This window comes from Rana temporaria, chromosome 1, assembly GCF_905171775.1.
Source record: "Rana temporaria chromosome 1, aRanTem1.1, whole genome shotgun sequence".
Taxonomy (NCBI): domain Eukaryota; kingdom Metazoa; phylum Chordata; class Amphibia; order Anura; family Ranidae; genus Rana; species Rana temporaria.
Window position 1 is genome coordinate 58,134,851 of NC_053489.1, and position 27,938 is coordinate 58,162,788.

Consider the following 27,938-nt stretch of genomic DNA (forward strand, 5'->3'; position numbering starts at 1 on the left):
CTCTGATGGGTGGCACTGCGGGCACTTATGGATGGCACTGTGGGCACTGATAGGTGGTGCTGGTGGTCACTGGTAGGCAGCACTGTTATTCACTGGCAGGTGGCAGAGGTGAGCAGGCGGCTGCTCTCCTTCATCAGGACCGATGTCCCTCTCACAGCCGCTGGTGATCGGCTATCGCTCTATCAGCGTGAGGAGAAAAAATTGCCGATTACTGGCTCTGTTTACATCACATGATCAGCTGTCATTGGCTGACAGCTGATCACGTGGTAAGGGGGCGGAATCGACCCCTTACTCGGATCTGTAATCAGCTGAGTCTCATTGACTCGCTGATCACAGAGCGCAGGGGGCGCGCAGGCCAATCGAGAACAGGAAGACATCCATGGACGCCCTCCTGGCAAATTAGGTCCACACTGCAGCAGTCTTTCAGCTACAGCGCGGAGCTGAAGTGATTAAAGTACAGTGCCTTGAAAAACTATTCATACCCCTTGAAATTTTCCACATTTTGTCATGTTGCAACCAAAAACCTAAATGTATTATATTGGGATTTTATGTGATAGACCAACACAAAGTGGCACATAATTGTGAAGTGGAGGGAAAATGATAAATGGTTTTCACATCTGAAAAGTGTGGTGTACATTTGTATTCAGCCCCCTGATGAGCACTTTGTAGAATCACCTTAACCACTTCCTTACTGGGCACGTATACCCCTTCCTGACCAGGTGAAAAATTTCAGCTTCTGGCACTGCGTCGCTTTAACTGACAATTGCGCGGTCGTGCGATGTGGCTCCCAAACAAAATTGGCGTCCTTTTTTCCCCACAAATAGAGCTTTCTTTTGGTGGTATTTGATCACCTCTGCGGTTTTTATTTTTTGCGCCATAAACAAAAAAAGAGCGACAATTTTAAAAAAAAGTCAATATTTTTTACTTGTTACTATAATAAATATCCCATTTTTTTTTTTTTAAAAAAAAATATTTTTTTTCTCAGTTTAGGCCGATACGAATTCTTCTACATATTTTTGGTAAAAAAAAAAAAAAAAATCGCAATAAGCGACTGGTTTGCGCAAAAGTTATAGCGCTTACAAAATAGGGGACAGAATTATTCATTTTTATTATAATTTTTTTTTACTAGTGGCGGCGATCTGCGATTTTTATTGGGACTGCGACGTTATGGCGGACACATCGGACACTTTTGACGCCATTCACATTTATACTGCGATCAGTGCTATAAAAATGCACCGATTACTGTATAAATGTAACTGGCAGTGAAGGGGTTAACACTAGGGGGGCATGGAAGGGGTTAAATGTATTCCCTGGGTGTGTTCTAACTGTGGGGAAAGGGGGGTGACTGGGGGAGGTGACCGATCTATGTCCCTCTGTACAAGAGACACAGATCGGTCTCCTCTCTCCCTGACAGGACGTGGAGCTCTGTGTTTACACACAGAGCTCCACGTCTTGTCCCTGTAGCCGCCGATCGCGAGTGCCTGGCGGACATCGCGGCCGCCAGGCACGCGCATCGGCATCTCAGGAATGTGGCGGCCGGCAGCGCTCGCGCGCCCTCTAGTGGCCTGGAAGAGCGGAGGACGCATATATGCGTCCTGTTAGAGATTTAGAACCACCCTGCGGCCGCACATATTCGTACGGCCGTCGGGAAGTGGTTAAAATGCAATTACAGCTGCAAGTCTTTTTGGGGATGTCTCTACCAGCATTGCATGTCTAGAGTGAAATTTTTGCCCATTCTTCTTTGCAAAATAGCTCAAGTTCTGTCAGATTGGATGGAGAGCGTCTGTGAACAGCAATTTTCAAGTCTTGCCACAGATTCTCAATTGGATTTAATTCTGGACTTTGACTGGGCCTGTCAGTTTAGGTGGACGGCCATGTCTTGGTAGGTTTGCAGTTGTGCCATACTCTTTCCATTTTCGGGTTATGGATTGAACAGTGCTCCGTGAGATGTTCAAAGCCTGGGATATTTTTTTATAACCTAACCCTTCTTTATACTTCACAACTTTATCCCTGACCTGTCTGGTGCGTTCATTGGTCTTCATGATGCTGTTTGTTCATTAACCACTTCCAGACCTGCGCACGACGATGTACGTCCTATTTTTAAAGATGGATATCTCGGTAACGGCAGCAGCTGCTGTCACAACCGAGGTATCCATTTTTAGTGTGTGCGGTCTGGAATCCGATAATGGCGGTCTCCGCGGCGGATTCACCGCGAGATCGCCGTTATCGGTGGCGGGAGAGGGCCCCCCCCTCCCGCCGCTCTCCCGCGCCCTCCGCCGCTTACCGGAGCCGTCGGTAGCGGCGGAGGCGATCGGATGCTGTCGGCTGGTGAGCGGGGACGAGACTGAAGGAAAAATCTCCTTCGCCCGTCCCCATAGCTCGGCTGGGCGGAAGTGACGTCAAAACGTCAGTCCCGCCCAGCCTCTTAAAGAGACAAATTTTTTTTTTTGGTCATTTGAAAAAATGACATTTTTTTTTATTTTTTTATTTTTTGCATTTAAGCCCAAATATGAGATCTGAGGTCTTTTTGACCCCAGATCTCATATTTAAGAGGACCTGTCATGCTTTTTTCTATTACAAGGGATGTTTACATTCCTTGTAATAGGAATAAAAGTGATCAAGTTATTATTTTTTTTTTTTTCAGTGTAAAAAATAATAAAATGAATAAAAATAAATAAGAAAACAAAAAAAAAATTTTTTAAAGCGCCCCGTCCCGACGACCTTGCGCGCAGAAGCAAACGCATACGCGAGTAGCGCCCGCATATGAAAACGGTGTTCAAATCACACAAGTGAGGTATCGCCGCGATCGTTAGAGCGAGAGCAATAATTATAGCCCTAGAGCTACTCTGTAGCTCAAAAAATGCAATCTCTAGAATTTTTTAAACATCGCCTATCGAGATTTTTAAGGGTAAAAGTTTGACGCCATGCCACGAGCGGGCGCAATTTTTAAGCGTGACATGTTGGGCATCATTTTACTCGGCGTAACATTATCTTTCAAAATATATAAAAAAATTGGGCCAAATTTATTGTTGTCTTATTTTTTAATTCAAAAAAGTAATTTTTTTTCCAAAAAAAGTGCGCTTGTAAGACCGCTGCGCAAATACGGTGTGACAAAAAGTATTGGATTGACCACTATTTTATTCTCTAGGGTGTTAGAAAAAAAAAATATATAATGTTTGGGGTTTTAAGTAATTTTCTAGCAGAAAAAAATGTTTTAGTCTTGCAAACACCGAATCTGAAAAACACCTAAGGTCTGGAAGTGGTTAAGGTTCTCTAACAAACCTCTGAGGGGTTCACAGAACAGCTGTATTTATACTGAGAATAAATTACACACAGGTGAATTTTACTAATTAGGTGACTTCTGAAGGCAAATGGTTCCACTAGATTTTAGTAAGGCTAGGTTCACAATCACGATTTTACCATCCGATAAACGGACCGTTAAATCGGATGGAATCGTATGTGACAAAATCGTATGTAATCGTATGTCAAAATTTTCACTAAAAAATCGGATCCTGATTTTAAATAATGTCTGGGAAAAAGAAGATTTTTGAAGTTATGGATATTCAGGGGAACCCCGCCGTCAATTTAAAACAAAAATGACGTGCGGTTCCCGGTAAATATCCATAACCAGACCCTTCAGGTCTGGTATGGATATTCAGGGGAACCCCGCCGTCAATTTAAAACAAAAATGACGTGCGGTTCCCGGTAAATATCCATAACCAGACCCGTTATCCGAGCACGTTGACCTGGCCGGCCGCAGAAAAGAGGGGGGGACAGAGTGCGGCCCCCCCTCTCTCCTGAACCGCACCAGGCCACATGCCCTCAACATGGGGAGGATGTCCCCATGTTGATGGGGACAAGGGTCTCATCCCCACAACCCTTGCCCGGTGGTTGTGGGGGTATGCGGGCGGGAGGTTTATCAGAATCTGGAAGACCCCTTTAACAAAGGGGACCCCCAGATCCTGACCCCCCCCCTGTGTGAAATGGTAATGGGGTACACTGTACCTCTACCATTTCACGAAGGAAGTAAAAAGTATTGTAAAAAAACACACTGACACAAAAGAATAAAGTCCTTTATTAAAAAAAAAAAAAAAAAACTCCAGCGCTGAAAAATCCACTCGTTCCCGGCTTCCAGCGTTGTCCTGATCCTGCGACGGGTGTGGGTGATCTCCCGCGATGAGAAGATCCTACATTTCTTATATAGAGGAGGCAGAGCCACCCGTCACGTGACCCCGCCCCCTCTGACGTACCTCTGCTACGTCACTGGGGAAGACCAAGCAGAGGAAAGGTCTTTCCTCTTCATGGTCTTCCCCAGTGACGTAGCAGAGGGTACGTCAGAGGGGGCGGGGTCACGTGACGGGTGGCTCTGCCTCCTCTATATAAGAAATGTCACCGCTTCAGCCGCTCATTCGCTGGGCTGTGCCCAGCGGTGAGAGGAGGTCCGGGATGCTGCTGCGCCGGATGGATGGATCTTCACATCGCCGGAGCGGAGATCACCCGACGCTGGATCTTCTCATCGCGGGAGATCACCCGCACCCGTCGCAGGATCAGGACAACGCTGGAAGCCGGGAACGAGTGGATTTTTCAGCGCTGGATTTTTTTTTTTTTTTTTTTTTAATAAAGGACTTTATTCTTTTGTGTCAGTGTGTTTTTTTACAATACTTTTTACTTCCTTCGTGAAATGGTAGAGGTACAGTGTACCCCATTACCATTTCACACAGGGGGGGGGTCAGGATCTGGGGGTCCCCTTTGTTAAAGGGGTCTTCCAGATTCTGATAAACCTCCCGCCCGCATACCCCCACAACCACCGGGCAAGGGTTGTGGGGATGAGACCCTTGTCCCCATCAACATGGGGACATCCTCCCCATGTTGAGGGCATGTGGCCTGGTGCGGTTCAGGAGAGAGGGGGGGCCGCACTCTGTCCCCCCCTCTTTTCTGCGGCCGGCCAGGTCAACGTGCTCGGATAATGGGTCTGGTTATGGATATTTACCGGGAACCGCACGTCATTTTTGTTTTAAATTGACGGCGGGGTTCCCCTGAATATCCATACCAGACCTGAAGGGTCTGGTTATGGATATTTACCGGGAACCGCACGTCATTTTTGTTTTAAATTGACGGCGGGGTTCCCCTGAATATCCATACCAGACCTAAAGGGTCTGGTTATTGAATTTGTGGGGACCTCCGTTCGGGTTCCCTCAACCCTAGTAATAAAAAATCGGGTACGATTTATCGCACAGTCATCCGATTTAGTACGATTTACATTGACCACAATATAAAAAAAAAACGGACACGATTGTAATACGATTTCAAATCAGGACCAAAAATCGTGGGCAGACACGTTTTTTGATACGATTTTAAATCGTATTAAATCGTATGCGGATCAAATCGGATGCACTTGGGGACCTAAATTAATGAATGGCAGTGAATGGATCCGTTTTGCCATACAGATTTGTACGATTTTAAAGCTAAAATCGTGAGTAAAAAACGGATGACAAAATCGTGGTGTGAATGCACCCTTAGTTGTATCAGAGTAAAAGGGGCTGAATACAAATGCACGCCACACTTTTCAGATATTTATTTGTAAAGCATCTTGAAAAACATTTATCATTTTCCTTCCACTTCACAATTATGTGCTACTTTGTGTTGGTCTATCACATAAAATCCCAATAAATTACATTTACGTTTTTGGTTGTAACATGACAACATTTGGAAAATGCCAAGGGGTATAAATACTTTTTCAATGCACTGTATATGTAAACTCTAAAGCCTTGTTTAGATAGGTGGTTTGGCCACATTTTTTTTACCACCCACAAAAAGCCTATGAAGGCATCAAGAAGGGATCGTACATATGCTTTTTGGCAAATTTAATTTGATAGGGGGCGTTGTCTGTCAAGTTTGTCCATTTAACTACTTGCCGACCAGCCGCTGTAATTTTACGGCGGCAGGTCGGCTCCCCTGCGCGAGAGCCCGTAGCTATACGTCGGCTCTCGCGCAGGCCACTAGGGGCGCGTGCGCTCGCCCCCAACTCCCGTGCGCATGCCCGGCGGGCGCGATCGCTGCCGGGCACACGCGATTGCTCGTTACAGAGCGGGGACCGGGAGCTGTGTGTGTGTAAACACACAGCTCCCGGTCCTGTCAGGGGGAGAAATGCTGATCTTCTGTTCATACAATGTATGAACAGAAGATCAGTAATTTCCCCTAGTGAGGCCACCCCCCCTACAGTTAGAACACACCCAGGGACATACTTAACCCCTTCCCTGCCCCCTAGTGTTAACCCCTTCACTGCCAGTGGCATTTTTATAGTAATCCAATGCATTTTTATAGCACTGATCGCTATAAAAATGCCAATGGTCCCAAAAATGTGTCAAAAGTGTCCGAAGTGTCCGCCATAATGTCGCAGTACTGAAAAAAAAATCGCTGATCGCCGCCATTACTAGTAATAAAAAAATATTAATAAAAATGCCATAAAAATACCCCCTATTTTGTAAACGCTATAACTTTTGCGCAAACCAATCAATAAACGCTTATAGTGATTTTTTTTTACGGAAAATATGTAGAAGAATACGTATCGGCCTAAACTGAGGGAAAAAAAAAGTTTTTTTTTATATTTTTGGGGGATATTTATTAACGCAAAAAGTAAAAAATATTCATTTTTTTCAAAATTGTCATTCTATTTTTGTTTTTTTAGTGCAAAAACGACAAACCGCAGAGGTGATCAAATATAAAAACGGGGGGGAACTAATGCGCAAAACCAACCTAAACAAGGGCACAACAAAGCTAAAATAATTATTACTCTCCACATTACCCAGTTAATGAAGGGTGGGTATTTGATTTTATTCAGAGTGGAACACATTTTACACAGGAACCAGTGGAGCACATTTTCCTGACAACTTATTCACATTATGGAAATCGTTATTGGTATTTAGTTTTAATTAGATCCTGTTGCAAGCGCCATTACACCCCCCCTTGTCATTAACAGAGGTGATCAAATACCACCAAAATAAAGCTCTATTTGTGGGGGAAAAAGGACGCCAATTTTGTTTAGGAGCCACGTCGCATGACCGCGCAATTGTCAGTTAAAGCGACGCAGTGCCGAATCGCAAAAAGTGCTCTGGTCTTTGACCAGCAATATGGTCCGGGGGTTAAGTGGTTAAAGTCAAAGGAAAAGTGCCGGAATCATGAGCCAAACACTCAATGCAGAAATGTTTGTGGCAGTCAATAAAAGCCGCACAAAAATTGTTGTGCTAAAAAATTATTATTTTATATATATTATAATTATATATAAAATAAATGCTCTTTCCTGTGTCTGCAGCAACAGCGCCATCCTAATCCTGTATGTGATCTTGGAACGCACTCAGCAATGTTCTGATTCACCTGCAGCCAACAAACAAGATTGAGTAGCGAGGGAGAACAAACATCTGTGTCCCTGTAGACTTGCCCTTCACATGCTTGCACTGTTTATGTTCTTCTCCTAATGCCAGGCGGAAAGAAAGCCCTTTAATTTGTTCTTTAGTGATTTAACCCTATAAAGCAGCTACAGACCCATATGTGGATAGGTAAAATACACGCAGGCTAACATTTATTTAACTCGATTGCAGGTATGAGACTGTTTTGGAGCTGATTAATTAGCTGTGTTTTTGTTGGTAAAACAAGACATTGCTGGAGTTTTTTAAAGCTGGATTCACACCTATGTCAGATGGACTTTTTCATTGGGAAATTCTGACCGTGTGTGGGCCCCATCGGACTTTTTTCCATCGGTGTTTAGAAATAGAACATGTTTTATTTTTTTCCGATGAGAAAAAAACCTATAGGAAATTCCTATCGTCTGTGTGCAACTCCAATGGAGAAAAAACCCACGCATGCTCAGAATCAAGTTAACACATGCTCGGAAGCATTGAACTTAATTTTTCATGGCTTGTCGTAGTGTTTTACGTCACCGCGTTTTGGACAGTCGGAATTTGGTCTGACAGTGTGTATGCAAGACAGTTCGAATGGAATTCAGAAGGAAAAATCGGATTTTAGGCAATCGGAAATTTTGATTGTGTGTACGCGGCATTAAACACATTTTTTTACTAAGAATTGCTATATCTACAGCTCAGGGTGCATTGGCCTAAACCAGGGTTCGACAAAATTCAGGCGCCCGGTCGCAATTGCGACTAGAATCTGGTACCCGGGGAAGCTTATGCCTGCAGAAGGCCACAAAGGCGCGGCCTCAATTACCGTCCGGCGCGTGTGCCTCCGTGCGCCCCAACCTCCCCCACCACACAATCACAGCGGGCCGCGCCGGCCGGTAATTGAGGCCGCGGCTTTGCGGCCTTCTGCAGGCCTAAGCTTCCTTTTGTGATCTGGCGCCATCTTGTGGTGACCGTTGGTATGACAAGTAAACCAGCAATTCTAATGGAGCTTGTTATTCTGGGGAACCCTTCACAGTTATGTCCCCCTTGCTTCTGCTTAAAAAGTCGGGTAGCATCGCTGCATCCAGGGCTGCCATCAGGGGGGTACAGGCATTACACCTGTAAGGGGCCTGATGGTCCCCAGGGGCCCGGCTGGCCCCCCTCCTGTTTTTTTTTCAATACACCTGTAAAGGGCCCGATGGTCAGAAGGGCCCCCAAACAACAGCCCTGCTTATTATCTCGCCTCAGGAGAGAAGAGATTACACTTGTTATTGTTTCGTCAACCCCCCCCCCCGCTCTCTGCTCCAGGGGGGCCCTGCCTAAGGCTGTGTAAGGGGCCCCAAAATTTGTGATGGCTGCCCTGGCTGCATCTAGAAAATTGTATCATCTACCTGAGGTTGCAATCTCTTTGTGACTAAGACCACATATACTGCCATGTTTATAAAAGCCAATCTGCTGACAGCTTTAAAGCGGAATAAGACCATCCTTATAGAGCTGCACGGTTCTGGATAAACTGAGAATCCCGATATTTTTTATTTTTTTTGCTTAGAATAAAGATCATGATTCTCGCGGCATAACATCATCTTTTCACAGTATACAAAAAAATTGGGCTAACTTTACTGTTTTCAATTTCTTTTTATTCACTGAAGTGTATTTTTTCCCAAAAAATTGCATTTGAAAGACTGCTGCGCAAATACAGTGTGACATAAAATATTGCAACAATCACGGTTTTATTCTCTAGGGTTTCTGCTAATAAAATATATATAATGTTTGGGGGTTCTAAGTAATTTTCTAGCAAAAAAATATGTATTTTAACTTGTAAGCAACAAATGTCAGAAAAACAAACAAAAATCTTGCTTTTTGCTAAATAGAAGTGCAACTTTAAAATATATACCGTATTTATCGGGGTATTGCACGCTCCGGCGTATAGCGCGCACACCTAAAGTGGACCCGACATTCCTGTAAAAAAACATTCTAGTACTTACAGTTTTGGTGTCTTGCGCGGTGTCCATCGGCGGCCTCGTCGGGTCCGGCGTCCGTCTGCGACTTCGGGTGTCCTCTTCGTCGGGTCCGGCGTCCTTCTGCGGCGTCCTCCCCGCTCGCGTGCAGTACACTCGTGTATAGTCGGGCAGGCTTGGCTACTCTCGCGCTCACGTCCTGGACGTGAGCGCGAGAGGAGCCGAGCCTGCCCGACTATACACGAGTGTACTGCGCTCGGTATATGCCGGAGCAGTGTTCAAACTCGGCGCGGGGATCGGCGTATATCGCGCACACACGATTTTGCCCTGATTTTCAGGGCAAAAAAGTGTGCGGTATACGCCGATAAATACGGTATATAAAAAAAAGTAAACTCTGTTGACTGTAATGCAATTGCACATATTACCTGGATATATTACCAACAATAAATATTAGGAAAAAAATTAAGAGCATTTATTAGATGCCCCATACTAATTCTTATGTGATAAATGTTTAAACTTTAAAGAAAAGTATGTTTTTATTCTTTTTTAATTTAGGAATCATACTTACAGTACCTATGTGACTGATGATGCATCTGTCCCCTGGTGCCTCTAAGGCCCCATACTCACGACCAAACATGTCTGCTGAAACTGGCCCGCAGGCCAGTTTCAGCAGACATGTTTGGTCGTGTGTGGGCGCGAGCGGGCCGAATTCCAGCAAACATTTGCCCGCCGGGCCTTTTCCCAGCAGACAAATATTCCTGGACTTGTTTTAAAACAGTCCGCTGGAATTCTGCCCGCTCGGACATGTACGGTCGTCAGTACAGACCTACCGTACATGTCCAGGCGCCCGCCGTCCCTCGCATGCGTCGAATGACTTCGACGCATGCGTGGAAGCATTTTAAAGGCGGGCCGCCCACGTCGCCGCGTCATTGTCGCGGCGACACCGCGTCATCGACGCGGCGACACCGCGGACACGCCCCGCGTATTGTTTACACGCGGACTTCTGTACGATGGTGTGTACAACCATCGTACAGAAGCCCTCTGGCAGACATGTATGGTGAAAACGGTCCGACGGACCGCTTTCACCATACATGTTTGTCCGTGTGTACCCGGCCTAAGACTGAGAACTGAGCGATCGAACACCACTAATCACTCGCTTCTCATAGCTCCCTGAGCAGAGATCTGGTGGCTGTCAGTCAGCAGCTCTCTGTTTTGCACATGCTCTCTCACTGGAGCGCTGGGCTGTGGACGGGACGGGAGCGGCCGGGCCAGGCTGTTAGCAGCTTGCTGAGAGCCTGAGTTGGTTGCTGGTCCAGGCATGTGGGCGGATCATGACTTCATTGTTGCGATCTTGCCTGAGCCGGGAATGGCTCTGTGATGTCAGCACACAGCATACTTCAGCCCGCTGTCTGCTGAAAACGGGTCACATGAGTGCAGAATGAACTGCAGTCCTGTGATCCACAGAGGAAGTACAGCTAAACAAGCTTTGGCTGTACTTCTCCTTTAATGTGCTATTATTATAGGCTGGGGGTGGAATGTGTTGCCAATTTAGAAAAGGAGAGCAGAGGGTATCAAAGAGATAGTGTGAATGTGTGGAACTGCATAGGAAAGGATCAATAGGAGCCTGTATCTCTCAGCCATAGGTGTGCACAGCCTATTCCATTAGGGTGTACACCCCAAAGCTCAAACACACATTACCAATAACTCACAATGTTCATTCAGAAGGGGAAGGGGCTGGTTAATTACATATTTACCGACCCCTTCTCCCACTTATCCTAAAACATCTCTGCAGCAACAGCTGACGGGAGAGGAGGGAAGGGAAGTCAGAAGCGCGGTGGGAGGGGAGGGCAGTAGGGGGAATCTGTGCTGCACAAGATGATTTAGGTGTGCCTGGGCACACCTGGCACACCCTGTGCGCACGCATATGCTCTCAGCCAATACAGCTTGCCGATAGAGTCAGAGGGCTTGGGATTTAACAGACAGGGGTAGCTCAGAGGAAAGCAGATGTTCAGGTGAGTAAATGTCCTTCCCTAACATTTTTGTTTGTTCGAAAATGTTAATTGATTTTCATTAATTGACTTAATTCTATCTTAATTTCATCACTGAAATGCAGCTGATGAGAACTGTGCCGAAAATATTTTTGTTAACTAAATTAACACTGCGGGTGACATAGAATAGCTGAGTAGACTTTTTTGTTTTTGTTTAGCACAGTTGCAGAGTTTGCACTGTTTGGTGGATAGTACTTGCACTTCACCAACCTGTTCATTTTAATTGGTCTTTAATTTGTTTCTAGAACCTAAGAGTTTTGCCAAAGAGTTTGCCACAGGATATCTTATTGGGGAAGTGCTGCACAAATATCAGTTACAAGATGACTTTGACCAATTTTCACAGAGCAGGTGAGTTTTGTGTATGCATGAAATGATGTCTTCTTATTAATTGTCATCAAGGTAGTTAGTTCTGTTTTCAGTCCACTGACTTGGGGTCCAGGATTGTATTCAGACCATAGTCCTCACAGACAGGACTAAAAATGTTTCCTGGTGCCAACATGGCAACATGCAGTACATGTGGTAGAATCCCCACCTACCACATGTATGCTGCCATGGATTGGCGCCAGGAAAGGATTATTTTTTTTTGCTGTCTGTACAGATTTTCCTTTACATCCTGGATTGTGAAACTGCATCCAATTCGCAATGGTGTGAACCCAGGCTAAAGAGGACCTAAACCATGGAAGCCATGCAGAAAAAAAAAAGGCAAGCGGAAGGCAAATAATTAGTCACTAGTATTACCTGTAGGCTTCCTGCAGTAGATCTTTTCCCAGTACTGGCACACCATGTCTTGTTCTTCACTGTGTGTCTGTGTGGAGGCAACAGGCTTGAGGAGCAGGGCTTTGCTATCTCATATCAGAGCTACCATTCCCCCAACGCCCCACGGCCACGATGAATGGTGATCAGATGACTGGAGGGATAATACTAAAGTAGGAAAGGTCTGATCCACAAAAAGGAAGAGGCTGAAGCAGGGAGATTCTTGCACTTCAGGTCTTCAAGTACAGCTTTCTCTTATAAGCAGAACAATGAGCAGTGCAGTTATGACATCAACACATCTAATGAGGTTAGCAGTAAGGCAGGCCAAAGACAGTGCAAATTTTGGGTTGCAGGAAAGAATTTCTATATTTAAGAGTCGCGCTAACTGTGAAAATGTCCATAGTGAATCAATTAAATATCAAAAATAAAATGAAATTAACAAGGCATAATAAATTCCTCATGTGATGAAGTAGTAAAGTCTTTGGCATCCACCACCGTAAAAATAGTATCCTCTGTGATATCACCACCACCTGCAGAAATGCCTGCTTACCAGCTCATATTGACCTCATATTACAGGAGGTCAGTCGCACCTATGACTTAATACCCACCCGGGGCCTTTGGATCCTCCAATGGTTCCTACATCAATTCTGGCAGTGATGTCACAGGGGTATCCCAAAACAAAAAAAGCCCCACATTGTGTAAAGAATGTTTCCACTTTAAAGCGGTTGTAAACCAGCATGAACATTTTTTTTTTTTCCTCCTGTAAGGGAAAAGTCATATTGAGCTAATATGCACCGCATATTAGCTCATTATGAAATACTTACCTCGGAACGAGGTGTGTAGTCACTTACCTGGTTCACGCCGAGCGAGATTTTATCTTGCCTCGGCGTGTCTTCCGGGTATCGCCGCTCCAGCGCTGTGATTGGCTGGAGCGGCGATGACGTCACTCCCGCAGCGGCGCATTGCGAGGGGAATATCTCCTAAATCGTGCAGGTTTAGGAGATATTCTCCTTACCTACAGGTAAGCCTTGTTATAGGCTTACCTGTATATAAAAGTACAAAAAGTGGGTTTACAACCACTTTAATATAAAACTCATTCAAATTCAAACTTGCATGTGCCTAAATGTTTAAGGCCTTGTACAGACGAGCGAACATGTCCGATGAAAACGGTCCGCGGACCGTTTTCATCGGACATGTCTGCTGGGAGGTTTTGGTCTGATGTGTGTACACACCATCAGACCAAAATCCCTGCAGACAGAGAACGCGGTGACGTAGACGACACCGACGTTCTCTGACACGGAAGGTCAATGCTTCCACGCATGCGTCTAATCAATTTGACGCATGCGCGGGATTTCGGGCCAGCGGACATGTCCGATGAGTCGTACTAACCATCGGACATGTCCGACGGACAGGCTTCCAGCGGACAAGTTTCTTAGCATGCTAAGAAACTGTTGTCCGCTGGAAACCTGTCCGCTAGGCCGGAAAACTGTCCGGTAGGCCCTACACACGGTCGGACATGTCCGCGGAAACTCGTCCGACGGACCAGTTTCAGCGGACATGTTCGGTCGTGTGTACAAGGCCTTAAACACCTTAAAATCAGAAGTGGCAGCCTGCACATACAAAGCAACCCGTCCTGGGATTCCTTGATCACAAGAATAGGGTATGGCTCAGAAAGGTGAGAAATGTATATTCTCCTTAATTAAGATAAAGCTTCCTTGTATTATTGTATTCTGTGCATGGGTAAAATGCAGAAGGGTTAGAAGCCTAATTACTGTCTGTGTTTTATTGGGGAGAATTTCTACCACTTCATTCCTTGATGATATTCCATCATACCTTTAAACAAAGAATGAGAGGGAAACTCTCCCCAGTGGCTGCACTGCCAACAGTTTCCTTTATCACCTTACCCAATGCAATTATTTTTTTCTGCAGTTGGGTTCCATTGGGGCACAGAAATTAACAGCCATTACATTATATTACTTTAGCAGTTTTGTTGCCTTATGTCTTTTATAGACCAAACCAGGTTTTCAATGTTTTCCTGTTCTTTTTTTATACATCATATTATAGGGTTATTTTTGGAAGACTTGTAGTAAATAAAACTATTGGTGAATTTATAACAAGAGTGGGAACACAGTATCACTTACATGATATAGAGTGGTTACAATGTGACAAAGAACATGAGAAATTAATGTAGGGTAGAGAGTAATCATCTCAGAGTAGAATAAAAGGATCATACATGACGGTACAGGGAGACATTCGGTAAGTATACCTGTACAAACTATCATACTCGTCATAAAGGTATAATTGGCTTGCGAGTCACATAGACTTACAAAAGAACTACATTTTAATTTGATACAAGAAAGAGGAAATTGATGATTATTAGTGTTGCTCACGAATATTCGTATTGCGAATATTCGGCTCGAATATGGCATATTCGAGTATTCGCGATATATTTCGAATTTCGCAATGAATATTCGCAATTCCGAATATTCGCATTTTTTCAATTTTAATTTTAAAACAGATCACATCCTATCGACGTCTAAAAGCATTGCTGGTATGATTAGAGACCCTGGGCCGAGTAGCTAAGCTGAGGCGATCCTTTTATGTTGCCGAATATAAAAAAAAAAAAATTGCGAATTTTCGCTAATGCGAAAATGATTGCAAATTTTCGATAACTGTAGTAGGAGAACTCTGATTGTCTCTGATGCAAAAGGGGGGGGGGGGGGGCTTTGTGTATGTTTCTGTTATGAATATTTGTATGTTTGATATTATTTTTTTTTGTAAGAAGGAAAAAATTGCGCATACCTTAAAAAAAGGGGAGAATACAGCAGCAACTCAAAAATGTTATACAACATAAATTAATACAAGACAGAAAATGGAGTCGCTCTACAAGAATAAAAAATATGTCTAGTGACAAGACATTTTTGAATAGAGAGAGCAGACTGCGCAAAGGACAAAACAATAACAAAGCTGCTGAACACTGAGGGTCAATAAGTCCTTGGTCAGAGTATGTAAAAAAAGCAGTGCAGCGCTACTAACAAAATGATGAAAGTCCAAAAAAAAAAAAAAAAAATTTATCAAAATGAAGAGAGGATAAGGGTGACTTCTGGAACCTCAATAGGTGATCGGATGAAGACTCCTTATAAAACAGTCAAGTATCCTTAGATAAAAGTACAAGCCGCTCACCTTAGCAGATGGACCTGTGGGTGAGCAGCAGGTCGAATGCGCTGTCCCTCTTAATAAGGGGGTATTATAAGATGATAACGGTGCCTCCTCGGTCGATCCTTTTCTCCAAACCGACTTTCAGTGGCGGATGGTCATCTGGTATAAAAAGAGGCACTATATCCTAGTGCGTAGAATATGAGCATATATCGATAAAATACCAAGTAGGTGGCTGTCCTGACATCAAAATTGGAAGCCCCCCGCACGCGTATCGTCCCAAGGTACAGGACTTCTTCAGCGGATAAGGGGCTATGGTGTCAGGATTCAATATATACCACCAGGACCTAATTTGGCCAATTGGACAAAACCCCGCCCCTCAAGGTAAGGAAACACCCATGGACATGCATTTAAAAGACAACAACAGACAAAATAAAGAACAACAGATAAGCAGAAAAACTTATGCTACCGGGATGTGCAGGCAAACAAATTAGCCACCATAACCCATCATATGGCTGTAAACAGACAACACGGATCTAATGTACATAAGCAATACTTAAATGAAATAAAATAAATAACCAGTACCTACTAGAATCACAAGATCACGCTGTGCAGCTAAGATAGGCATACATACACAGATGACCAGTACCTACTTGCATAGCGATGACATATTGTGTGGCTCAGATAACACGGATCTAATATACATAAGCAGTACTTAAATGAAATAAAATAAAATAGATAACCAGTACCTACTTGCATCACAAGATCACGCCGTGCAGCTAAGATAGGCATACATACACAGATGACCAGTACCTACTTGCATAGCGATGACATATTGTGTGGCTCAGGTAGACAGACAAACCAAAGGATGTGTCCATAAACAAACAGTGTCCACCATAGGTCACATGACCGCAACCAGTCACATGACACACCAAAGGCAGGAAGTGCCTATTGGCTGAGAACAGGGCTAGACCAGACACCCAACATGGGCGGTACCCAAGCGTCATGACAGGACAACGTGGGCGGTGACGAGCAGACACAAGGCTCATAGGGGCTGGCTAGATAACTAAAAGGACGCCCATATAAGCAGCAGTCTAGTGCTAATTAGAACGGGCTAGCAAAGCCAAGCATATGCAGCAATGATAAAAAACCATGCCATAAAATATCCTTAACCAACCAAATGGTACAGAAAAAAGGCTCACAAAACCTAAACAAGGCAAATGTCTATAATGCAGAATATCAAAAATGAGGGGGAGGGCAAAAGACAAAATTACAATTGTCCCCGAACTGACCACTTGTCATAGACAAGAACAGAGATACAAAATAGTGACAAGACATGTGGGCAAATTATAAAATAAGCAAGCGCAAATAACTTGTGAAATACACAGTGAAACAAATATATAAAGAAATATAGTCCCAATAATAGAAAAATAATCTTTCATAAAAATGTCTTTGATATGTGAAGTGAAAAAAAGTCCAAAGCATGCAGCATGAACGTGTTCAATCTTCAAGGTGTTTGATTGACAAACGGCTGTGACAGATGGATAGAGTAAAGAATCACCACCAATGCATAACACTTTTTATTTTCTATTGTAAAATATCAAGAATATTCTGAGCCAATCAGAGTGCTCCTTCCGCATTTGCCGAATATTCGCAATTATTTTGTATTGTAAAATATCAAGAATATTCTGAGCCAATCAGAGTGCTCCTTCCGCATTTGCCGAATATTCGCAATTATTTTGTATTGTAAAATATCAAGAATATTCTGAGCCAATCAGAGTGCTCCTTCCGCATTTGCCGAATATTCGCAATTATTTTGTATTGTAAAATATCAAGAATATTCTGAGCCAATCAGAGTGCTCCTTCCGCATTTGCCGAATATTCGCAATTATTTTGTATTGTAAAATATCAAGAATATTCTGAGCCAATCAGAGTGCTCCTTCCGCATTTGCCGAATATTCACAATTATTTTGTATTGTAAAATATCACGAATATTCTGAGCCAATCAGAGTGCTCCTACCGCAGTTATCGAAAATTCGCAATTATTTTCGCATTCGCAATAGCGAAAATTCGCAATCATTTCATTTCGATAAAATATCACGAATATTCGAATTTAGCGAATATATCTCGAATATTCGACTATATATTCGAGATATATCGCGAAATCGAATATGGCGTATTCTGCTCAACACTAATGATTATGAGTTAGAACCAGAGTACAACATTTTTCTTTTGTAACTACCTATATAGGACCATATTACCTTCTATAGTGTGTTTTAGCTACTCTATTGTTATTATAAGCATCAGAGATATAGGGGTATAAGTAAGGGGAGAGACGGGGGAGGTTAAGAAAGCAAGAACCGAAAGGTGATAGGAGAGGGGTAAATGACATAGAGTGAAAGGTATAATGCGGGGAAGTTGTGCAGAGTGAAGCGAGTAAAATGTTCTTTCTGTTTCCCATGTGGGCTGACTATTTGAGAAATGTAACTTTTTTTGTATAGCTATTTTACCATGTACAGTTGTGGAGCAGAGGATTCTTGGAAGTGTAGCCAGCAAGCCCATGTACGTGTGAATTTGGAGGGATTGTCATTTGCGATGCTGATCAGCTCCTCCATATCTGTTGTCTGGCGGTTGTAACGTTGCCAGTCTGAGAGTGTTGGTGTAGTGGAGGTGCCCTAGGAACCTCAGGGAACCAGAAGGGACATCAGCCAGGCAAGTCTTCAACAGGAGCATAGCAGAGAGTCTCCAGATATGTTTGACCAAGGCGAAGGCATGGAAGAAATGAACCAGGCAGTTTAAATAGCTAGAACAAATAAGCTGCGCTGAATAAAAACAATAAAATGACAATATATCAAAACCAAACTTATTGATAAACACTCTATAAAACTTGGTGTGAAACGTGAATTTCATGAAGTGATATAAAAAAAACTAAAGGACAATATTTATACTAATAGGAAGGTTACATGAACCTTCTCAATGTCCAAATAGTCTATTGAATTGCTGAAAAAAGTGTTCAAAAAAATTTGTGATAAAGTTCAAAATTACAGATTCACACATGGATTCCTCAGCCCAATAATCTGCAGTGTCATGAAAACCACAGCACCCAAAGGGATGTGAAATGGTGCAAATAAGAAAAGTCCTCCACAAATGAAATCACTGCCGCTTACCAGCTTTCCAGATCTCCTGTTTCAGAGATCGTTTGTGCCTATGGCTTATTCCCAAGCCCCGGGTCTCTGTGCTATTATAGCAAGATATCCTAGAAATTCCAAACGAGATGTCCTCAATAGTACTGGTATTCAGTTATTCCTCATGCAGAGATAGAAAGGCTTCCACAGTGTGATACTTTTTAAAAACCATTTATTAACCACTTAAGACCCGGACCTTTATGCAGGTAAAGGACCTGGCCAGTTTTTGCGATTCAGCACTGCGTCGCTTTAACTGACAATTGCGCGGTCGTGCGATGTGGCTCCCAAACAAAATTGGCGTCCTTTTTTTCCCACAAATAGAGCTTTCTTTTGATGGTGTTTGATCACCTCTGCGGTTTTTATTTTTTGCGCTATAAACAAAAATAGAGCGACAATTTTTAAAAAAAATGAAATATTTTTTACTTTTTGCTATAATAAATATCCCCCAAAAGATATAAAAAAACGTTTTTTTCCCCTCAGTTTAGGTCGATACATATTCTTCTACCTATTTTTGGTAAAAAAAATCGCAATAAGCGTTTATCGATTGGTTTGCGCAAAATTTTTAGCGTTTACAAAATATGAGAGTTTTATTGCATTTTTATTAATTATTTTTTTTTTTACTACTAATGTCGGCGATCATCGATTTTTTTCGTGACTGCGACATTATGGCGGACACATCGGACAATTTTGACACATTTTTGGGACCATTGTCATTTCACAGCAAAAAATGATATAAAAATGCATTGTTTACTGTGAAAATAACAATTGCAGTTTGGGAGTTAACCACTAGGGGGCGCTGTAGGGGTTTTGTGTGACCTCATATGTTTTTCTAACTGTAGGGGGCGGGGCGGCGCTGGACGTGTGACGTCATTGATCGTGTTTCCCTATATCAGGGAACACACGATCAATGAAGCTGCCACTATGAAGAACGGGGAAGCTGTGTTTACACACAGCTCTCCCCGTTCTTCAGCTCCGGGGACCAATCGCGGGACTCCGGCGGCGATCGGGTCTGCGGGTCCCGCGGTCACGGAGCTTGGGGGCGGGCGCGTGCCCGCGACCCACGGCTGGGCACTTAAAGAGGACGTACAGGTACGTGCTTGTGCCCAGCTATGCCATTCTGCCGATGTATATCTGCAGGAGGTGGTCCTTAAGTGGTTAAAAGATAACAGTATTGCACTTACAATAAGGTCGCAAGTATATTAGCGTGTCAAATAATATTCGAGCCAGCCGGCTCTCGATCGCTGCCCGTTGCTTCCGGGACGTCAGCACGCCGCTCCTCCCTTTTTTAAATAGCTAGAAGGGGCTGGCTGTAGGCTGGACTGACTAGCAGGAAATGATCCCCAGGTAAGCCGCTGTGAAACGATGAGTACTGGCAATTAACCGACAGCTGAGCAACCTAAGCACTGAGAAGGGAGGGTTGAGAGCCCAGACCTGACACCATCATAGATGAAGTAAGGATCTGGGGTCAGATCCACAACTCCAACAAAGGGAAGAGGCTGTGGGTGAGAATTTGATGTTGGGTGGGTGTCCGATACCATCCTGTTAGTAATTTGTAGTCCATTTCCTGTGTTGACACATTTATTGAGCCTTTGTGTTTATTAGTTAATATTCTTTCCCATTCATCATCAGTGTAGGAGAGGTCTAGGTATTTTTCCCACTTCTGACGAGGTCCACTGTTTTTCGTGTCATAGTTAGAAAAGAGCGTACATAAAAGATACTATGTGAAGTTGTGCAGCGGTTCTAGAACAAATAGCTTCAAATGGAGTATGATCTCGGGACCAGTCAGGGGAGGTATTAGGGTTTTGAAAAAAGTGTCTCAGTATGTCGGGAAGGGAAAGTGGGAGTTATGCATATTCGCTTTCGGGGCTTCATAGTTGCTTTGGTTTTCTACACTGTATATTCTTCTAGATCAGTTCAATAAATATCACTTCTTCTTAGAACTGTTCTCAAATTTATTGTTCACAGTATCAACAAAGGTACAGTTGTATTGCACATTTCTGTTTTTCAGAGCAGCCAATGCCAAGCTAAACAACTTTACCCGAATTGAGCCCACTATGCAGCTATTAGGCATCTTATTTGACCAGAATGTGGCCCAGAATATCATGTCGGAGCAACATGGAGCTGCCACAAGACTTCTCTACCAGTTATACATCGCTTTGCAGAAGAAGAAGAAAGCCGGTCTCACAGGAGTTGCTCTGGAGACCTTGAGACCAGCCGCCCCGGCAAAGCTGCAGAGTATTGGCACTGAAATGTATAGAGAGGTAAGGTAATAATGATTATCTTTATATATGTATTTGGAGCACTTACAGCTGAATCCCTATTGTATATTAAATAGACAACGTAATTCCATTTTTATTATTGTATTTATTATTTTTTATTATACATGCAAATAGTAGAAGTGCATGAATTTGTCTTTATATTAGCTTTATGTAATGTCCTGCACTGCAGCACATTGGACTTAAAAAGCTAGGGGGTAACCAAATTAGCCAGTCAAGTACTCTGCCATACCAATCTGCTCTATTAACACTGGGTACTTAGTGATGACCACAACAGTGTTCTGCTGCTTCATTATCCAACTGGTCAGCTAATTTGCTTAACTGCCATGGAAAGTAGCAAGGTCAAAACTCTAAAACAAACCCCAGGAATCCTCCAATGCAAAGTAGGTGCCCCTTAATTGTCCTCTGAGGCACCAATATTACATGCAGTAGACGCTGGCTTGCTAGAGCTTCACATTGGTACTACAATATAGATCTTTAGCCAGATTCAGAAAGACTGGCTTAACTTTGTGCAGGCGTAGCGTATCGCATATACACTACGTCGCTGTAAGTCAGAGAGGCAAGTGCTGTATTCACAAAGCACTTGCCTCCTAAGTTACGGCGGCGTAGCGTAAATGGGCCGGCGTAAGCGCGCCTAATTCAAATTTTGAAGAGGTGGCCGTGTTTTATATAAATAAACCATGACCCCACGTAAATGACGTTTTAAACGAACGACGCATGCGCCGTCCGTGGACGTATCCCAGTGCGCATGCTCCAAATTACGCCGCAAGGACTTATTGGTTTCGACGTGAACGTAAATTCCGTTCAGCCCCATTCACGAACGACTTACGCAAACAACGTAAAATTTTCAAAATTTGACGCGGGACCGACGTCCATACTTAACATTGGCTAGGCCAGCTTTTTGGTGGAATAACTTTACACCTGAAAACGCCTTACGTAAACGGCGTATGTTTACTGCGACGGGCAAGCGTACGTTCGTGAATAAGCGTATCTCGCTGATTTACGCATTCTAGGCGTAAATCAGCGTTCACGCCCCTAGCGGCCGGCCTAAATAGACAGCTAAGATATGACGGCGCAGGCCGTCGTATCTTAGCTAGATTTAAGTGTATCTCATTTTGAGAATACACTTAAAGATACGACGGCTTAGATTCAGAGTTAAGACGGCGTATCTACTGATACACCGGCTTAACTCTTTCTGAATCTAGCTACTTGTCTACAGTATATTGATCCTGTGCTTGCAGAACCAAAAACTGTTTACTTAAATCCTATGGTACATACAGTACAAACACCTTTTTAGTTTCTCATTTTATTGCGTTATATTTATTTATTAACCCCTTGGCATCAGCTACTGTGGCCCTTTAAGGTGTTTGCTATGCTGGGGCATGGTGGGGCTTATGGCCATGTGACCGCCATAGTTGGCTGTCACAGCGGTCACATAGTTCTATAGTAGGCGAGGTTGAAAAAAGACACAAAGTCCATCAAGTACAATCTATGAAGTGTCCGCCATAAGGTCGCAGTACCGATAAAAATCGCTGATCGCCGCCATTACTAGTAAAAAAAAGAAAAAATATTAATGAAAATGCCATAAAACTATCCCCTATTTTGTAGGCGCTATAATTTTTGCGCAAACCAATCAATAAACGCTTATTGCGATTTTTTTTATGAAAAATATGTAGAAGAATACATATCGGCCTAGACTGAGGAAAAAAAAATGTATATATATTTTTGGGAGATATTTATTACAGCAAAAAGTAAAAAATATTATTTTTTTTTCAAAATTGTCGCTCTATTTTTGTTTATAGCGCAAAAAATAAAAACCGCAGAGGTGATCAAATACCACCAAAAGAAAGCTCTATTTGTGGGAAAAAAAAGACAGCAATTTTGTTTGGGAGCCACGTCGCACGACCGAGCAATTGTCAGTTAAAACGGCTCAGTGCCGAATCGCAAAAAGTGGCCCGGTCATTGACCAGCAAAATGGTCCGGGGCTGAAGTGGTTAAAGCATACCCATTTTTCCTCCATGTTCTTTGTTCCTAAGATTGTATCCTAATTATTATCTTTTAGCAAGGATCGTAGTTTAGGGAAGTTGGCTCTTTTGAAATTCAGTGTCTTTGTATTTCCCTTATGTTTCCTAAAAAGTTTATCAGAAAAAAACCTGTGGATAATTCTGATCCCAGCGCTCAAATGGAAAAAAGGGTTAAACTGTATAATTGTTTTATGCAGTGGAAAAGCAGCTATTATAATAAAATGATAACATAAAAGAGATGTGTTATTAAAAAAATATTAATAAAACATTAACAGCGCTAAAAACAGCCTATCTAATGGCTTATGAGTCCAATACTCATATACTGCAATGATTAGTTGAGGAAAAGGTTATAAAGTTATGTATGCATAAAGATATTATGTAGCAAGTGTCCACACTCTTTGTGAATCAATTAGTGATAGTCCTTGCACTTCCTCTAATATGCTGTTCTTTGTGTGGAGTGATTTCACAGTATAGCTGTTTGTTCATTCAAATGCTGATTTGAAGCTGTCTGTGATTTCCCCTTAAGGTATTGTACTCACCAAAAAGTAGTACTTTAAAAGCATTGGATACATCCACTGGTGGTAATCACTCATCGGTTCTCCTCCTCTGGTGTATAGTGATGATCCATACGCTCTTCAATCAGTGTAGCTTGGCAATCATGCAGGGAAGCAAGAGAGACTTTGCATAGTGTAAAATCCTTTTTATTTGTAATCATAAAACCCCTGCTACCCGCTCATGCTTACACAAGATTAAAGATAAAAAGCGCTTGTCATAAAGGCTGCTGCCTCTGCTCACTCAGGAATATGGCTCCAAATATCTTAGGCTCAAATTTCCCCTCGTAAGTCCCGGGTAGAAGCTCGGCTGCCTTGCAAGCTGAATCGTGTAGTCACGCCCTGACGCGTTTCGTGATAGGTCCACGTCTTCAGAGAGGAGGAGAACCGATGAGTGATTACCACCAGTGGATGTATCCAATGCTTTTAAAGTACTACTTTTTGGTGAGTACAATACCTTAAGGGGAAATCACAGACAGCTTCAAATCAGCATTTGAATGAACAAACAGCTATACTGTGAAATCACTCCACACAAAGAACAGCATATTAGAGGAAGTGCAAGGACTATCACTAATTGATTCACAAAGAGTGTGGACACTTGCTACATAATATCTTTATGCATACATAACTTTATAACCTTTTCCTCAACTAATCATTGCAGTATATGAGTATTGGACTCATAAGCCATTAGATAGGCTGTTTTTAGCGCTGTTAATGTTTTATTAATATTTTTTTAATAACACATCTCCCTTATGTTTCCTATTTGTGTGATTTATACTAAAACAAATTGACCTGTGTTTCCTAAATTGCCCCGTATTTCCACATCCGTAATCAGGTCTGTTTTGTTGGTAATCTGTAGGTCTAGTAAGGCTTTGTTTCTAGTTGATTCATTTACCATCTGACCCATGAAATTGTCCTGCAAGACATTTAGGAACTGGCGAGCTTTAGATGAATGCGCGGTTCCTTCCATCCATATATGGATAATTAAAATCCCCTATTATAATGATACTTCCCATTATTGCCGCTAATCCAAATTGTGATAGGAGGCCCGCATCCGCCTCCTCCCTCTGGTTAGGGGGCATATAGCATACTCCCAGTATTACTTTCCCCTTAGTTTCCTTACTTTGTAGCACTACCCATAAGGATTCCACCTAGTCCCTTGCTCCCTTAGTGATGACATCTCTCACATTCACTTGTACATAATTTTTGATATACAGACATACCCCTCCCCCTTTTTTACCCTCTATATCCCTGCGATAAAAGGAAAACCCTTGAATGGTTGGCAGCCAATCATGAGAGCTGTCGAACCAAGTCTCTGTAGTTCCTACAAAATCGAAATCCTCCTCGTACAACAGTAGTTCTAGTTCTCCCATCTTGTCCTTCAGACTCCTGGCATTGGTGAACATACCATGCAGTTTAGACCAGTTGCATACTATCTTCTTATTGGGTGCTCTGGGGTTGTAAATAGGACTTGTTACTATACTTCCCTCGGGTTTAGGTGCTTTAGTCAACCTACCACTAATGCCCCCAATACTACCCTCTGGAATATGTTCCACGCTGGCTATCTCTACCTCTGGACCATCCCCCCGTCGCCTAGATTAAAAGAGCCTCTAACTTTTGACCATCTTCACTCCCAGCAGATCTGCACCTTTCCCATTTAGGATCACGATCGGAAACGTCAAACCAATATCCCTATACGTTTCAACTATAACAGTCTTCTTCAGGGAGTTCTTTCTTAAGAACTCCCTGAAGAAGACTGTTATAGTTGAAATGCGTAGGGATATTGTGATGCAGTATTGTTTTAAGGAATGATATCATGTATAATTTTTTGATCCAGACATGTATTGTTTACCTTTGCTGTATGCACCATGTTTAATTTTTATCTTTTTATGGATTTTAATATGTTTGTACCAATACAATTATTGTTAATATAATTATCCAATTCCAAGTGTCCTTTGGTGCCTTCAAAGTCCCGTCCAATCTTTTTTATTTTAATAAAAGGATCCAATTGGACAGGCCAATGCAGGTTTAAGAGGAAAGCAAAGGTTTAGGCACAGGCTATGTTGGTGTCAAGTCATTTTATCTGACACGTACCTTGGGAATGAGCCTGACGTGCAGAGGGAGACCTCGCGTACCGCTCTGGTTCCGGGATCACTGGGGTTGAGACAGTGACCGTAGGAGCACAGTGGGGTATGAGTGCCTGCAGAGTCTCTGAGATTGGAGATGAAGGCTAATGGGAAGGGCTGGAGTGCTGTAGATGCGGGTCAGCTGGATGCAGATTATCGGATGCAGGTCACCGGATGCAGGTCAGCAGATGCTGATTAACTGGTTAGCAGGATGCTGGTCAGCAGGATGCAGGTCAGCGGACGCAGGTCTGCGGACGCAGGTCACCGGATGCAGGTCAGTGGACGCAGGTCCCCAGATGCAGGTGCGCCTGAGAGCAACATGTGCATGCAAGTGCAGGCGACAGCAGGAGAGGAGTCAGACAGGCCAGGTCATACACGGAGGATCAGTACAGAAAAAAAAGCAGCAGGCAAGGAATGGTCAGATTTCAGGCTGGATTCGGCAACAGAGGATCTGGCAGACAGGTAAACAGAGCAGGTCAGGACTGGAGATGGCAGCGGAGTCAGAAAGCCAGGTCAGAATGATGCAGGTTCAGGATCAGGTCTCCGGATAAGATGCAGATCAGACAGCAAGGACACAGTGCTGCTGAGGGGTTTAAATAAGGCCGCCTGTTGCCAATCATTGGAATCAGTCTGCACTGTTAACCCTTTGGTGGCAGATCCCTGACATTATATAAGTACAGCTGATGACCAGTCTCCTAGTAAGGCCAAGCCTCAAGTAGAACATGTGATGCCGAGCAAGACCTAAGATAGGTATGTGTTAGGGATGTCCCGATACTAGTATCGGTATCGGTACCGATACCGAGCATTTCCCAGAGTACTTGTACTCGGGGGAAATGCTCCGATACCTCAGCCGATACCTGGGCAGTCAGGGGAGTTGCAAGTCTTCTGCTCCGTGCAGTCTTTAACCACCCCCCCCCCCCCGTGCTCCATGCCGCTCTTCTCTCCCCCTGTCAGTGGCGCTCTTCTCTCCTCCCCCTGTCCGTGCCGCTCTTCTCTCCCCCCCTGTCAGTGGCGCTCTTCTCTCCCCCCCTGTCAGTGCCGCTCTTCTCTCCCCCCCTGTCCGTGCCGCTCTTCTGAACCCCTCCCCCCACCGTGCCGCTCTTCTCCCCCCCCCCTGTCCGTGCCACTATTCTCTCCCCCCGTCCGTGCCACTATTCTCCCCCCCCCCGTACGTGTCGCTCTTCTCTCCCCCTGTCAGTGGCGCTCTTCTCTCCCCCTGTCAGTGGCGCTCTTCTCTCCCCCCCTGTCACTGCCGCTCTTCTCTCCCCCCCTGTCCGTGCCGCTCTTCTCTCCCCCCCCCCGTCCGTGCCGCTATTCTCTCCCCCCGTCTGTGCCGCTATTCTCCCCCCCCCGTCCGTGTCGCTCTTCTCTCCCCCCGTCCGTGCCGCTATTCCCCCCCCCCATTCCGCTATTCCCCCCCCGTCCGTGTCGCTCTTCTCTCCCCCCCCCCCGTCCGTGTTGCTCTTCTCCCCCCCCCCCGTCCGTGCCGCTCTTCTCTCCCCCCTGTCCGTGCCGCTCTCTCCCCTCAATTTTAGGATGGAGAGCGAAGGTAGGAGACGCTAAACCCGGCTCCTACCTTTTCCGAATGGACAAATAGTAAAAAAAAAAAATAGTAAAAAAAATATAAAAAAAATACCGCCACTGTCACATGACATTAAAAAAAAGTATCGGTATTCAGTATCGACGAGTACTTGAAAAAAAGTTTCGGTACTTGTACTCTGCCTCAAAAAAGTGGTATCAGGACAACCCTAGTATTTGTACATGCTAACTGACGTGCACCTGAATGCGTGTGCCACTGCTATTCAACATTACTAAAGCTGCACTAAAATCAGTTCACTCTATTTGCCTAAATCTGAAATTTGTGTAATCTGCAGCAGCCAAAATCCCGAATGTATCCCAAAATTGCATTGGCATGGTACTTCGTGAAGCTAGTGCTTTATACCTATATTTGATCACCTTGATAGTTTTTAGAATTTGTGCAATTACGTTTGAATTACAAGCTGTTGAGCTGAATAGTGCTTTATGTGTTCTCTTCTAGCGTCTTAAAACATTGGTCCCTCGACAGACAGATTTAAATTTACAACAAGTGACTGAACAGTTTGATCTAAAAGCAAAAGAGATGGATGAGAAGATGGCCCAAATACAAAACGATGAATTTAAGAAAATCCAGAAGATACAAGAGGAACTAAGAATGCAGGATATCGAAAAGGTAGCATGAATGTAGATGAGGCTGACCAGTTTTCTAGTTCCTACGTTCATAATAAATATGTAACAACTGTTGTCTGTTCTTTGATATTCTATGCTGTAAATCTATAGCTGGGCAATTACCTCTGTATGCTGGGGATTTTACAGTGATGGAATTTCATTTTATACTGTTCTTTTATGGAAGTTCTGTTGTATGAGACAAATACATCAGAACTTCCATATTGTGATACATATGTTGTTACTTAAAGTGGAATTAAAGACA

At 43.6% G+C, this 27,938-nt stretch overlaps 1 protein-coding gene across 1 annotated transcript in view; it reads left to right on the top strand.

Moving 5' to 3' along the window:
• The window catches only part of SPEF2 (sperm flagellar 2), a 228,979-nt gene that overhangs the window by 15,011 nt on the left and 186,030 nt on the right, over positions 1-27,938 (top strand). Inside the window, exons 2-4 of the mRNA XM_040338283.1 lie at positions 11,646-11,748; positions 20,503-20,755; positions 27,510-27,680. Of these exons, the coding sequence (XP_040194217.1) occupies positions 11,646-11,748; positions 20,503-20,755; positions 27,510-27,680 (527 nt within the window). The remainder of the gene's footprint in view (positions 1-11,645; positions 11,749-20,502; positions 20,756-27,509; positions 27,681-27,938) is intronic.